The sequence below is a fragment of the Micromys minutus genome (genome assembly GCF_963924665.1).
Source record: "Micromys minutus genome assembly, chromosome: 27".
In the NCBI taxonomy this organism is placed as follows: Eukaryota; Metazoa; Chordata; class Mammalia; order Rodentia; family Muridae; genus Micromys; species Micromys minutus.
In genome coordinates this window covers 2579425-2593614 of record NC_137962.1, presented here as the reverse complement: position 1 = coordinate 2593614, position 14190 = coordinate 2579425, and the positions used below count along the sequence as shown (strand labels likewise).

General features: G+C 41.4%; 1 protein-coding gene and 1 pseudogene across 2 annotated transcripts in view; both read left to right on the top strand.

Moving 5' to 3' along the window:
* WASHC5 (WASH complex subunit 5) overlaps positions 1 to 14190 on the top strand; it is a 50014-nt gene that overhangs the window by 11350 nt on the left and 24474 nt on the right. Inside the window, exons 7-10 of the mRNA XM_080939641.1 lie at positions 1119 to 1271; positions 3120 to 3233; positions 4653 to 4824; positions 10437 to 10564. Coding sequence (XP_080795767.1) covers positions 1119 to 1271; positions 3120 to 3233; positions 4653 to 4824; positions 10437 to 10564 — 567 coding nt within the window. The remainder of the gene's footprint in view (positions 1 to 1118; positions 1272 to 3119; positions 3234 to 4652; positions 4825 to 10436; positions 10565 to 14190) is intronic.
* Positions 12552 to 13123, top strand: LOC308437733 (large ribosomal subunit protein uL6-like; annotated as a pseudogene). The gene has a single exon. The product of its transcript is annotated as a large ribosomal subunit protein uL6-like (transcript).

Below are 14190 nucleotides of genomic sequence, written 5' to 3'. Positions count from 1 at the left end.
TTAGATCAGTAGTTCTCAACCTGTGAGTCCCAACTCCTTTGTGGGCTGAATGACCCTTTCTCATCAGTTGCCTAATACCATCAGAAAACGCAGATATTTACAATATGATTCATAACAGAAGCAAAACTTCAGTAACAATGAAGCAACAATAAAAACAGTGTTATGGTTGGGAATCACCACAGCCTAAGGAACTATATTACAGTGTTACAGCACTAGGACGTTTGAGAACCACTGGATTAGATGGTCTGGATATGAGGTCTCTGTAGGTGAGCCATCTCTGGTTGATTTATCCAGGAGGAGGCTTTGCACACATTGCCAACATTTACACTCTGTTCAGAAGAAAACTTTGCCATCCTTCACAGCCTCATCTCTGGAGAAGGCTTTGCCATTTCCATGAGTCTCGGGTATTGGGTCCCTGACTTGGCTGTGTCTGTCTCCACAGGACACTTTTGCTTGGGGGCGTTCTCAGCTCCCTGCACACAACCATGCCACTTTCTTGCCTGCAGGATGCATATGGGCTCACTGCATCTGTCCTTCTGATAATTACTCCCCTCCCTGTCCTTGGTAGCTCACGTGGATAGGTGCTGTGTAGCCCAAGAGTCTTACTTGGTACGTAGGATATAGATGCCTTGGAAACACAGACATTGAAAAGACAGGTGGGAGAACTCAGCAAAGGGTGAGAACAGAGGATGGTTTTAAAATCACGGACGAGCGTTCTGTCCTGCATGAGCTTAAGTGAGAGTTCTAGAAGCAGTTGTTGAACTGGGTGAACAAGAAACTCAGTGGGATGATGGAGGAATTTCAGTAACTTGATGGGCAAATAGAAAGTGATTTTCTTTAGTTAACATCCATCAGTTCTAAGAGATTTTCCTTATGTAATAGGAAAGACAAAAATGGCATCAAGGATCCAGTGCAGGGTTGAAACTTTCTCTTTTTGGTAAAAAGATTACTGAGTTGCTGTAGTCAGGACATGACAGGAGAGAATGTTGTAGGACCTAGGTAAGGGGAAAGAACAAGTTCCACAGTTGCTCCCAGAGGTTATAATCTGAAAGCCAATGAGACTTTAGAAACTGGCTGTTGGCTTTAGACATGTGTTATACACTGGTGTTGTGTTGCAGGTCTCTGCCTATCCTTTGCCTGAGCACCGCAGCACTGCCCTGGCAAATCAAGCCGCCATGCTGTATGTGATTCTTTATTTTGAACCTTCCATTCTTCACACTCACCAAGCAAAAATGAGAGAAATCGTGGATAAGTACTTTCCGGATAACTGGGCAAGTATTATTCCTCTTCTGTAAGTGTGTCACATAACTACCTTCCTGGGCCAAGTGTATCACATGGTCAGACCAAAATGGGTGGGTACAGAGATGGGGAGCACGTGGGAGGAGTTGAGGAAGATAAAAACATAATCAAGTATACTGTTTGGAAAATTTTTGATTAAAACATTTTTAAACAGAAATAAACAGATTTTTTTTTTTGCCTTTTAAATCTTTTTCTTTTATTTATGTTTGGAAGAGAAACTAAAATTTTACCAGGCAAATGCCTTTAATCCCAGCACTCAGGAGGCAGAGGCAAGTTACTATCTGAGTTTGAGGCCTGCCTGGTCTATAGAATAAATTCCAGGACAGCCAGGGCTACACAGAGAAACCCTATCTTGAAAAGGGGGGTGTGGTGTTAAATGTTTAAGGAACACATACATAGCCAGGAGGCGTATTGTAAAAGAGAGAACCATATCAAAACAAGTAGAGTTTGCAATGGGAAGTGCTACACAACAAAGCTTGTGGGAAATGGTAAACCTGCTCTTAAAGGAAGTGACTATATGAAATTTACTTTCTGAAAAGCAAGATTAAAAGTTAATGAACCAGGGGCTGGACCAATGGCTTGATGGTTAAGAATATGGCTGCTTTAACAAAGGACCTGAGTTTAAGTCCCAGCACCCACATAGCAGCTCACGACCATTCATAATTGCGCTTCCAGGAGATCTGACACCCTTTATTGGTCTTAGTGAGCATCAGGCACACAAATGATACAATGACATAGCTACAGACAAAACACCTGTGCACATAAAATAATTAAAAATCACTCAATGTTGGTGTCTTAGTCAGGGTTTGTAGTCCTGCCCAAAACATCTTGACCAAGAAGCAAAATGGGGAAGAAAGGGTTTACTCAGCTTACACTTCCACATTGCTGTTCATCACCAAAGGAAGTCAGGTCTGGAACTTAAGCAGGTCAGGAAGCAGGAGCTGATGTAGAGGCCATAGATGGATGTTACTTGCTCAGTCTGCTTTCTTATAGAACCCAGGACCACCAGCCCAGGGATGGCACCACCCACAATGGGCTGCCCCCTGCCACCCCTACTCACTAGCTGATAAAATACCTTACAGCTGGATCTCATGGAAGCATTTCCTCAACTGAGGCTCCTTTTTCTGTGATAACTCCAGCTTGTGTCATGTTGACACACAAAACCAGCCAGCACAGTTGGTATCAGTCGATTTCTTTGAAAGCTCTCAAGAGTCCTTAATGACTTTAAAAATTCTTTGTGTAGTGTGTGAGTGTGGGTATGGTGTGTGTGTGTGTATAGTGTGAGGTATGTATATGGTGTTGGATGTGTGGGTGTTGGGTGTGGTGTGTGTGTGTGGTGTGTGGGTGTAGTATGTGCAGTGTGTATATGGTGTGTGGAGGGTGTAGTGAGTCATACACAAATGCCAGAGTTCAAGGGATCAAATTTAAATTGCCAGGCTTGCATTAAAAAATTCTTTTTCTCACTGAGTCATCTTGCCAGCTGACCTTTAAGGGCATAAAAACAACTGAGAAAACAGTGGGCATGATGGTATCATAGAGAGACCCCCATCTCAAAAGGAAGGAAGAGAAGAGGAAAAGGTGCTTTGTCTTATTAGTGAGTGCTTTTCTCCTTCCTGTAATTTCTTCATCTAGAAGTCTAACGCCCACCAGTTGGAGGAGTGTTTACTCAGATACTTTAACCTGTTGCTCCTCCTCCCGGGAGCTCGCCTTGTGTTTATCTGGAGAACCCTAGGCTTTACTGACAGGAATTAAAACTTTTAGTTTCCTTACGGCAGCAGATACTGGGCAAATACTGAGTGACTGTCTCTCTCCTCTCTCAGGTAATCAGCATTTATATGGGTATCACTGTTAATCTAGCCGATTCGTGGGAACCTTACAAAGCTGCGAAAACGGCTCTGAACAATACCCTTGACCTCTCAAATGTCAAAGAGCAGGTGAGTAATCAGGTGTCACAGCTGGCTTACAGGAAACAAGCTGTGTACACAGACGCTTACTGCAGAACTGGAAGGTAAAATGTGTACATCACAGCTAAGTACAGATTTTAACTTTGGGTCTTAGAGGAAAATAGAGACTCGGGCCCTAAGAAAGATTCAGTTCAACCGGGTCACAGTTGACTTTGTTTCCTTTGTATGAAGCCCATGTCCTATGAATCGAGCTGACTTGATATTTTAGAAGTAGGATGAATGCCGAGATGAAACTGTAATTTAAGTTATCCCTTTTGGTGTGCAGTTGGTTTATTTAAGCACAGACTGAGTTTCTGAGGACGAAAGTGCTTACTAATGTCACACTATTCATTTTCATTACTCATATCCCCCAAGTTTGCGTTTCTCATTTGTGACGTGGTAAGGAGTTTCTTTCGAGTGTTAAACCAGCTTGACTGGTTGACTGATTGTCAAGATTTAACATTGGACCCTTACTGAACTAAATTCAAATGGCAAGGAAAATCACATATGTCAAGGTGTATTTTTTATTAAGCTTCATATTCTCCTGTGCAAGTCTCATCCTTTGGGTGTGTTGATCCCAGTACTCAGAGGGCTAAACCAGAATTGCTGTGCGATTAGGGCTAGCCAATGCTGGACAGCAAGACTCTGATTAAAAGGCAGAACAAAAGTATGATCTTTTAAGTGTGTCTGCTTTGTTCTGCATTTGCCAACCACAATCAGAAGAACAGGCAGTTTGGCCTCTGTTTTTGTGCTTCTTCTCTATGCAAGTTAAAAGTTGAAAGAACTGAGCCAGCATAGTGATGTGCACCTATAATCCCAGCACTCAGGAGGCAGAGGCAGGTGGAGTTTGAGGCCAGCCTGGTCTACATAGTGAGTTCTAGGACAGCCAGGGCTATGGTGAGACCCTATCTCAGAAAGGAAAAAAAAATTGAAGGGATCCAAGAAACTACCCAGTCCAATTCAACCTTGGGTAAAGAAAACTATAGAAGAGGATAAAGCCAGCAGTGCTTAATCACTCCAAACTAAAGAAGCCTCAGAAGGCTAAATACAATATTCCTTTTTCAGTAGCTAATGAAACCAGTCTTGGTGGCACACACCTTTAATCTGAGCACTCTGGAGGCAGAAGCAGGTGGAGCTCTGTGAGGTCAAAGCTCAGCCTAATCTACATAGTACATTGGAAGCTATACAAGTGAGACTCCCGTCTCCCCCACCCCCAAAACCAGTTGCTCTTGACACTGCAACTATAATCCACATTATTACCTTATATAGAAATGACATTATTAAACTAGGGAGGGGGAAGGGAAGGAAGGAAGGGCTTGTACTTGTTGGGGGATTCAACTGAATGTAATTCATTTTTAAGATATCTCTCTTCCAGCTAATTCCACCTTGTTCATTTTTTAATTTTCAAAGGCAAGCCGATATGCTAGTGTCAGTGAAAGAGTTCGTGCTCAAGTACAGCAGTTTCTGAAAGAGGGATACTTGAGGGAGGAGGTGCTTCTGGACAATATCCCCAGGCTGCTGAACTGCCTGAGAGACTGCAATGTCACCATCCGCTGGCTGATGCTTCACACAGCCGACTCAGGTAATGCACACAAGGGCCCATTTACCCACCACATAAAGACCTGCGGAGGTGAGGTCTGGGCCAGGGTGCAGAGCATTAGCAGGGGGTGGGCTATTGCATGAGAGGCAAGCTTACTGCTTAAGCTACTGATTTTCCTATCAAGTTACAGAGGTCAGCATCCCACCGGAGCAGATGTCATCTGTCAGGCACTGGTGGGTAGCTGGGAAAAATGAAGACTGGGCTCCCATGTTGAAGAAGCTTGCTTGTCACTGATCACACTGGGTAGATAAGTGGTAAACACAGAAAAAAAAAGGAATAACGGCAGAACTATGGTGGACAGTGTAATGCATCTACCTCCCTCCTTGAAAGATGTCCATGCCCTCATCCCTAGAGTCTTACAGGGCTTGTGGAAGCATAAGTAAGACATTGTTAATCACCCTGAGAGCTCGGAAGAGCAGCAGGAACGCTTTCCATCCTAAGAGGAAGGGCCAGACCCAACCCAGCTGCATCTGGACAGGCAGCCCACCCACACACAGGTCCCTGGGAGCTTGGAAGAGCAGTGGGAACACTTTCCATCCTAAGCAGAAGGATCTATAGGAGAGAGGCTGCACGCAGAGACAAGTTCACCTATAATCACATATAACAAGATGACAAGAGGAGAGCTAAGGAACCTAAGCAATGGAAACGAAGACAACTTGGCAACATCAGAACCCAGCTCTCCCACCACAGGAAGTAGTGGATTGCCAAACATACCAGAAAAACAAGACTCAGACTTGAAATCATACTTCATAATGATGATGGAAATCTTGGAGAAGCGTATAAATAACTTCCTTAAACAATTACAGGAGAACCAGAAAAAATCACTCAAAGAACTACAGGAAAACACAACCAAACAGAAAAAGGAATTGAAAACAGAAATAGAAACAATAAAGAAAACACAAAAAGAAACAACCCTGGAGATGGAAAAGCAAAAAAAAGGAATCAGGAGTCACAGATGCTAGCATCGCCAACAGATTACGAGGGGCCAAAGACAACATAGAAAATATACACAAAACAGAGAAGATACAAAAACCAAAAAGCTCCTAACGCAAAATGTCCAGGAGATCTAGGACACAATGAGAAGGCCAAACCTAAGGTTAATATGTGTAGAAGAGGGGGAAGAATATCAACTAAAAGGCACAGTAAATATCTTCAACAAAATCATAGAAGAAAAATTTCTTGCCCTTAAGAACAAGATGACCATGAACATACAGGAAGCCTACAGAACTCCAAATAAATTGAACCAGAAAAGAAACTCCTCCTGTCACAACACTGAATATTTGAAACAAAGAAAGAATCCTAAAAGCTGTAAGAGAAAAAGGACATGTAATACATAAAGGCAGACCAATCAGAATTACACCAGATTTCTCAAAAGAGATTATGAAAGCTAGAAGATCCTGGATAGATGTCATACAAACCCTAAGAGAACACAAATGCCAACCCAGGTTACTATATCCAGCAAAACTCTCAATCACCATAGATGGAGAAACCAGAATATTCCAGGACAAAACCAAGTTTACACAATATCTCTCCACAAATCCAGCCCTACAAAGGATGATAACTGGAAAAACCCAACACAAAGAAGGAAACTACACCCAAGAAAAAAGCAAAAAAAAATAATCACACAAGGAAACCAAAAGAAGAAAAGCACACAAATGTGAATCTACCTCTAACAACAACAACAAAAAAAAAAAAAGGAAACAAAAATCACTATTTCATAATTTCTCTTAACATCAATGGACTCAATTCTCCAATAAAAAGACATAAACTATCAGACTGGATATGTAAGCAGGATCCAGCATTTTGCTGCCTACACCAAACTCATCTCAGAGACAAAGAAAGAGACTATCTCAGAGTAAAAGGCTCGGGGAAAAAACTTCCAAGCAAATGGGCCCAGGAAACAAGCAGGAGTACCTATTCTAATATCAAATAAAATAGATTTGCAACCAAAAGTTATCAAAAAGATAAAGAAGGACACTTTTTACTCATCACAGGAAAAATCTATCAAGATGAACTCTTAATCTTGAACATCTATGCTCCAAATACAAGGTACCCACATTTATAAAAGAAATCCTACTAAATAGTGGGAAACTTCAACACCCCACTCTCATCATTGGACAGATCATGAAGACAGAAACTGAACAGAGACACAGCGAAACTAGCAGAGGTTATGAACCAACTAGAATTAACAGACATCTACACGACATTTCATTCATAAACAAAAGAATATACTTCTCAGCACCTTACGGTACCTCCTCCAAAATTGACCATATAGTCGGTCACAAAACAGGCCTCAACAGGTACAAGAAGATCAAAATACTCCCATGCATCCTATCAGATCACCATGGACTAAGACTGGTCTTTAATAACAACAAAAGGCCCACATACACATGGAAGCTGAACAATGCTCTGCTCAATGATAGCTTGGTCAAGGAAGAAATAAAGAAATCAAGAATTTTTTAGAATTTAATGAAATGACACCACTACATACCCAAACTATGGGATGTAATGAAAGCATTACTGAGAGGAAAACTCTCTGAGTGCCTCCAAAAAGAAACTGGAGAGAGCATACACTAGCAGCTTGACAGCACAGCTGAAAGCTCTAGAACAAAAAGAAGCAGATACACCCAAGATGAGTAGATGGCAGGAAATAATCAAACTCAAAGCAGAAATCAACCAAATAGAGAAAAAAAAAACTATACAAAGAATCAACAAAACCAAGAGCTGGTTCTTTGAGAAAATTAACAAGATTGATTAACCCTTAGCCAGATTAACTAGAGGGCACAGAGAGAGTATCCAAATTAACAAAATCAGAAATGAAAAGGGAGACATAACAACAGAAACTGAGGAAATTCAAGAAATCATCAGGTCCTATTATAAAACCCTATGCTCAACAAAACTGTAAAATCTGGAGGAAATGGACAATTTTCTAGACAGATACCAGATACCAAAGTTAAATGAGGTTCAGATAAACCATCTAAACAGTTCCATAACCCCTAAAGACATAGAAGCAGTCATCAAAAGCCTCCCAACCAGAAAAATCCCAGGACCAGATGGGTTTAGTGGAGAATTCTATCAGACTTTTATAGAAGACCTGATACCTATACTCTCCAAACTATTCCACAAAATAGAAACAAAAGAAACACTGCCCAACTCATTCTTCAAGCCACAATTACTCTCATACCTAATCCACAGAGACACTACAAAGTAAGGGAACTTCAGAACAATTTCTCTCATGAACATCAATGCAAAAATACTCAAAAAAAATTCTTGCAAACTGCATCCAGGAACACATCAAAACAATCATTCATCATGACCAAGTAGGCTTTATCCCAGGAATGCAAGGATGGTTCAACATATTGAAATCCATCAACGTAATCCACCATATAAACAAACTTAAAGAAAAAAACCACATGATCCTCTCACTAGATACTGAGAAAGCATTTGACAAAATTCAACACTCCTTCATGATAAAACTCTTGGAAAGATCAGGAATCTAAAGCCCATACCTAAATATAGTAAAAGCAATATATAGCAAACCAGTAGCCAACATCAAACAATAGAGAGAAACTTGAAGCAATCCCATTAAAATCAGGGACTAGACAAGGCTGCCCACTCTCACCCTACCTATTCAATATAGTACTGGAAGTCCTGGCCAGAGCAATTAGACAGCAAAAAGAAATTAAAGGGACTCACATTGGAAAGGAAGAAGTCAAAATATCACTATTTGCAAATAATATGATAGTATACTTAAGTGACCCTAAAAAACTACCAGAGAACCTTTACTACTAATAAACACCTTCAGCAAAATGGCTGGCTATAAAATTAACTCAAACAAATCAACCACCTTCCTCCACTAGGATAAACAGGCTGAGAAAGAAATTAGAGAATGGACACCCTTCACAATAGTTACAAAGAATATAAAATACCTTGGGGTGACTAACTAAGCAAGTGAAGTATCTTTATGACAAGAACTTCAGATCTCTGAAGAAGAAAATTGAAGATGATCCCAGAAGATGGAAAGATCTCCCATGCTCATGAATTGGCAGGATCAACATTGTAAAAATGGCCATCTTGCCATAAGTAATCTTTAGATTCAGTGTAATCCCCATCAAAATTCCAACTCAATTCTTCATAGAGTTGAAAAAGGCAATTTGCAAATTCATCTGCAATAACAAAAAATCTAGAATATTGAGATCTATTGTCAAGAATAAAAACATTTCTGGGGGAATCACCATCCCTGATATCAAGCTATATTACAAAGCAATTATAATAAAAAACTGCATAGTATTGGTACAGAGATAGGCAGGTAGATCAATGGAACATGAGAGGAAATGCACGGTCAAATAGAGGAACAGGGATTGAAGAAAAGATTACTTAGAAGTCACCTCACCTGAGGATCCACCACGTATGTAGTTACCAAATTCAAGCACTAAATCTGATTCCAAGAAGTACTTACTGGCAGGAGCCAGACAGAGATGCCCTTTCAGGGACTATGCTAGAGTCATACAGATACAGCTGAACATGTTTGCAGCTAACAATTGGTCTGAATTCAGGGACTCCAATGAGGTTGCTAAAGAAAGTACCTAAGGAGCTGAAAGGGGTTACAACCTCATGGGAAGATAACAACATTATCAACCAACCAAAACTCCCTTGGAGTAAAGCACCAACCTCTGTGTGCACTTGGAGAGACCTATTGATCCAGTTGTGTATGTAGCTGAAGATAGCAGTGTCTGGCATCAGTGTAAGAAGAGGCTTTTGTTCCAGAGAGGGCACATTTTCCCAATGTAGGGGAATGACAAGGCAATGGGGTGGAGAGGGGGATCAGAAGGGAGTGCACCTTTGTGAAGGCAAATGGAGGGGATGGGAGCAGGGCAGGGTAAATGGATAACATCTCAAATGTAAATACAGAATATCTAATTTTTAAAAAAGACATTGTTAATCAGCTGACCTTACATTCAAGAAACTAATCCCAGTAGACTGTGTAATCACACAGGGCCTTAAATCGGGAGAGTGAGGTAGGCAGATTTGAGAAGGAGAAGCAGCACCAAGCATATGACTTTAACCAGCCAGTGCTGGCTTTAAAGGTAGAAAGAGCCCAAGCTGAGGCACACAGGCAGCCTTTAAAGGCTAAAGGGACAAGAAAGGGAATTCTCCCTAATTTAGGGCCATCTACCCTTTTAGTTGTGATATGATGCTGTCTTTAAATGTGTTGGGCCATAGTCATAGCTGTCCTGGGATGCCTGTGGCCCTCACACCACAGGTTGGAAATACTTTCAGCCATTGTGGAAAGTTAAGAAAAGCTGACCCTAAAATCTCTACAAAATGCTGTTCCTGGCTTTGTCTTTCTTATTCAGCAGTGAGTTGGGGACTGATAGCCACTGATGTCATGAGTAGTTACAAGTTTAATTATCACGCAGTTCTGTTGTGCTCCATGAAGTGCATATATGATATTTCCCAACCTACTGTGGGTAAACATTTTGCTTAATACTTCTTAAATACTTGAAATGAAGGGAGGTACTTAAGAATCTATCTTATTCTGGGGGTGTTTTATCCACATCTAACCAGTGGGAAATTCTTCTTCCTCTTTCTAGTCTGTGACCCAAACAATAAGCGCATTCGTCAAATCAAGGACCAGATTCTGGCAGACTCTAGGTACAACCCCAAGATCCTCTTCCAGTTGCTATTGGACACTGCACAATTCGAGTTTATACTCAAAGAGGTAAAAATAGTAAATGAAAAGCCTTAGTCTTTGGTAGCTTTTTGTGTTTAAGAAAATATTTCATAAAAGATTATGATTTAGTTATGTCTCTGATTCAAGCAACAGATTTTGTCTGTCAATGACTTTATAGAAACTTCTTTATATAGAAATGTTCTTTATAGAAAATGACAGAATTCAGCACTTAATGATTATTTAGTTACAGGACAAGTATACCAGATTGTGGAGGTTAATCTAATTAGGTGTACAGAAATTAATGAGATTCACACTTACGAAAATATGTAAGAACTGGGATTTGGGTCCGGGAGATGACTGAGGTGAGTGGCTTGCTGAGTGTCCTGTGGTGACTGTTGCTGTGATGAAACATCATGACAAAAGCGGCTTGGGGAGGAAAGGGCTTGTTTAGCTTACACATCTACATCACTGCTTTTCATGGAAGGAAGTCAGGACATGAAGGGTTCTTCCTACTGGCTTGCTCATCATGGCTTGTTCAGCTTGATTAGAAAACCCAGGACTACCAGTCCAGGGATGGTATCACACACAGTGGCCTGGGCCGCTTCATACAGGGCTGCCTATAGTTCTGTCTTACGGAGGCATTTTCTTAATTGAGGTTCCCTCTCAGATAACTTTAGCTTGTGTCAATTTGACATAAAACTATCCAGTGCACTGAGTAAATTGAGGACTAGAATTCAGATCCCTTGAACACACTTATGTGCCAGATGGGCACAGCAGGCTACTTTTATTAACAACTTCCTGATATAAGCTGGGATCCCAGAGCAAGTTGGTCAGTAAGACTAGCCATACCTGTAAGCTCTCAATTTGATTGACAGACCCATTTTCAATGAATAAAATTAAAGAGTGATCAAGGAAGATTCCCAATATCTAACTTGGACCTCCATGTTCATGTTGACCCACATACATAAACAAATGAACTTGCACACAGACATGCACACTATAGGCATGTAAAAAATGGGGGTGTGTGCTAAGATTTGTATTCTCAAGGAAAGAAACTTAAGACATCGACATCCCTGGGGACAGAAGCCAGAGCTTCTGAAGAGCCTTGGAAAAGGGTCTGCCATGGTGGTAAACAGAGTAGGGAGCATGCTAGAGAATACTTGAGAGGGATAATAATACAGCCTTGCTCCAGCTATGTCAGTTACATAGACAGCACTTGCAGAAAATATGAAATCCTGACCTGAGGTTTCTACCCACTTTAGATCATTGAGTTCCAGATAAAGGACACACTCACAACCTTTATATTTACAATAAGTTTTAACAGTACAATAGCTGGGAAGCTGCCTACCCTCCAAGCTGTTAGAATCTATTTTCTATTCATAACCCCTAGTGATTACATACTGTGTTCCATCTGGGATGCTCTTAACTCCAATTGGACAGCCCTCGGGACCATGCTCTCTTTACTCCTTAACCCTTGGCTCCTTCTCCTTGTTTGGGGTGGGGGCGTGCCAAATTAGCATTAGAATACAAGCAGCATCACTCAAACCCACTAAAAACACTGGTTCTTTAAGAATATATTATCTTGGCTACATGTGGTGCTGTTGATCCCAGTCAGGGCAGGCTTGAGCTGTCTGAGTAACAAGTCTGCATCTCCAGCAACAGTCCGCTCACTGGACTGTGTGGAAGCAGCTTACCTCTGTCAGTTCACACAGGGAGGAAAGTGAACAAAGACTGAAGAAGCTCAGTAGATTGTGAAAGGTACTGGACGGACAAAAGCTGGAGATTAAACCGAAGTGGACCTGACTTTCTGACATTGCAGCTTACTCTCTGGCTTGTTTTCCTGCTCCTTGAATGCTCTCACTGACCTAGAACTACTTCCCAGCCTTCTGAAAAGTACAGGGACTTGGCCTGTGACTCCTTTCCTCTTTGTGAATGGTGAACTACTTAATTCAGTGCCTGGGCTTGCAGTGCTTGAGTTCAATCCTGAGAACCCATGATAAAGGAGAACCAGCTCTTTGCCCTATCTACTGCAAGAATGAAGACCATTTTCAGCAATCAGGCATTCCATATAACGTCAACATCACTCTGAAGGGGCACACAGTCATTGTGAAGAGCCCCAGGGGAACTCTGCGGAGGGACTTCAAACACATCAATGTAGAGCTGAGTCTTCTTGGGAAGAAAAAGAAGAGGCTCCGTGTTGACAAATGATGGGGTAACAGAAAGGAACTGGCCACTGTCAGAACCCTCTGCAGTCATGATCAGAACATGATCAAGGGTGTTACGCTGGGCTTCTGTTACAAGATGAGGTCTGTGGATGCTCACTTCCCTATCAACGTCGTTATGCAGGAGAATGGGTCTTTGGTTGAAATCCGAAATTTCTTGGGTGAAAAATGCATCCGGAGGGTTCGGATGAGGACAGGTGTTGCTTGTTCGGTCTCTCAAGTCCAGAAGAATGAATTAATCCTTGAAGGAAATGATATTGAACTTGTTTCCAATTCAGCGGCTCTGATTCATCAAGCCACAACAGTTAAAAACAAGGACATCAGAAAGTGTTTGGATGGCGTCTGTGTGTCTGAGAAGGGAACCGTGCAGTGGGCTGATGAGTGAGACCTCAGGTTCCTAGCACTTGACCTTTAGCAAGTGTGTGAACTGTCACACATATATCACCTGTGTACACACAGAAAATACAATATGTTTTAAACAAATGAATGCAGAGGCCACACTTTATCCCCAGCCTGTCTTAGCAGACTCAGGAACCCCATGGGTTCAGTGAATAGCTTATGGGAGACCTGAAGCCACTCAGCTTGTAATCAAGGTTGTTTTGTGGTGTTGCTCTGCCACTGTTGAATGACATCAATTTCTCCCAGAAGTTCAGAAAGCCAGGATGGAGTCCATAAATATTTCTTGGTGCTCCTCTCTTACATGTGTTCATTGGCTAAGTGTTCTTTCTGGACGACTCACCTACCATTGTTCTCTTACCTGCAAGTGGAGTCTCACGGCCCGCTGTTTCTCTTCTCCCTTCCATTGTGATGCTGACCAATGCAGACTCTCTTAAGAGAAAATTAGTGTCTATGTTTGTTTATCTCATAAGAGCACAGTGTAAAAATCCTGTGCTTTTGTGTATTGTTTAATTAGATATCAGTATGGTTTTTGTAGTTTTGTTTCCCAGAGAGAGAAAAACAGCCTGGAGTTATGTTTTCTCCATGAACCAACTCTATCTGCATAGGTTTATATGTCATGGAGAAAATCAATAAATGGAGTTGCCGTCTAAAGGAATAAGGAGAAGCTTACGAAGGTCATTTAGTTCATTACCTGTCCTCTGCTAAGATAATAAGCAACCCTCCCAGGACTAAATTGAAATCATGGGAATTATTCTCTAGAAAAAGCCATAGGGCAGTGGTCATAAATTTCATTTCATTTTGAAGTGCTGATTCCCAGGCCTACTTAATACCTTTGAATTGAGTCTTTAAGACCTGGGAACTAGACACCTTCAAAGCACCAGCTCATGCAACCAGCCTGGGAACAGCTGTCTGGTTTTCCACTTCAGATTTGTAATGATGCTAAGAGATGGTGTTAGGCTCACTGGTAATTTCTTGTGAGTCTGTGTATGTACAAACTAATGTTTTGTAGGTGTCTCGAGTGTTGATACATAGCATGAGGGGTGCAGCTAGCTG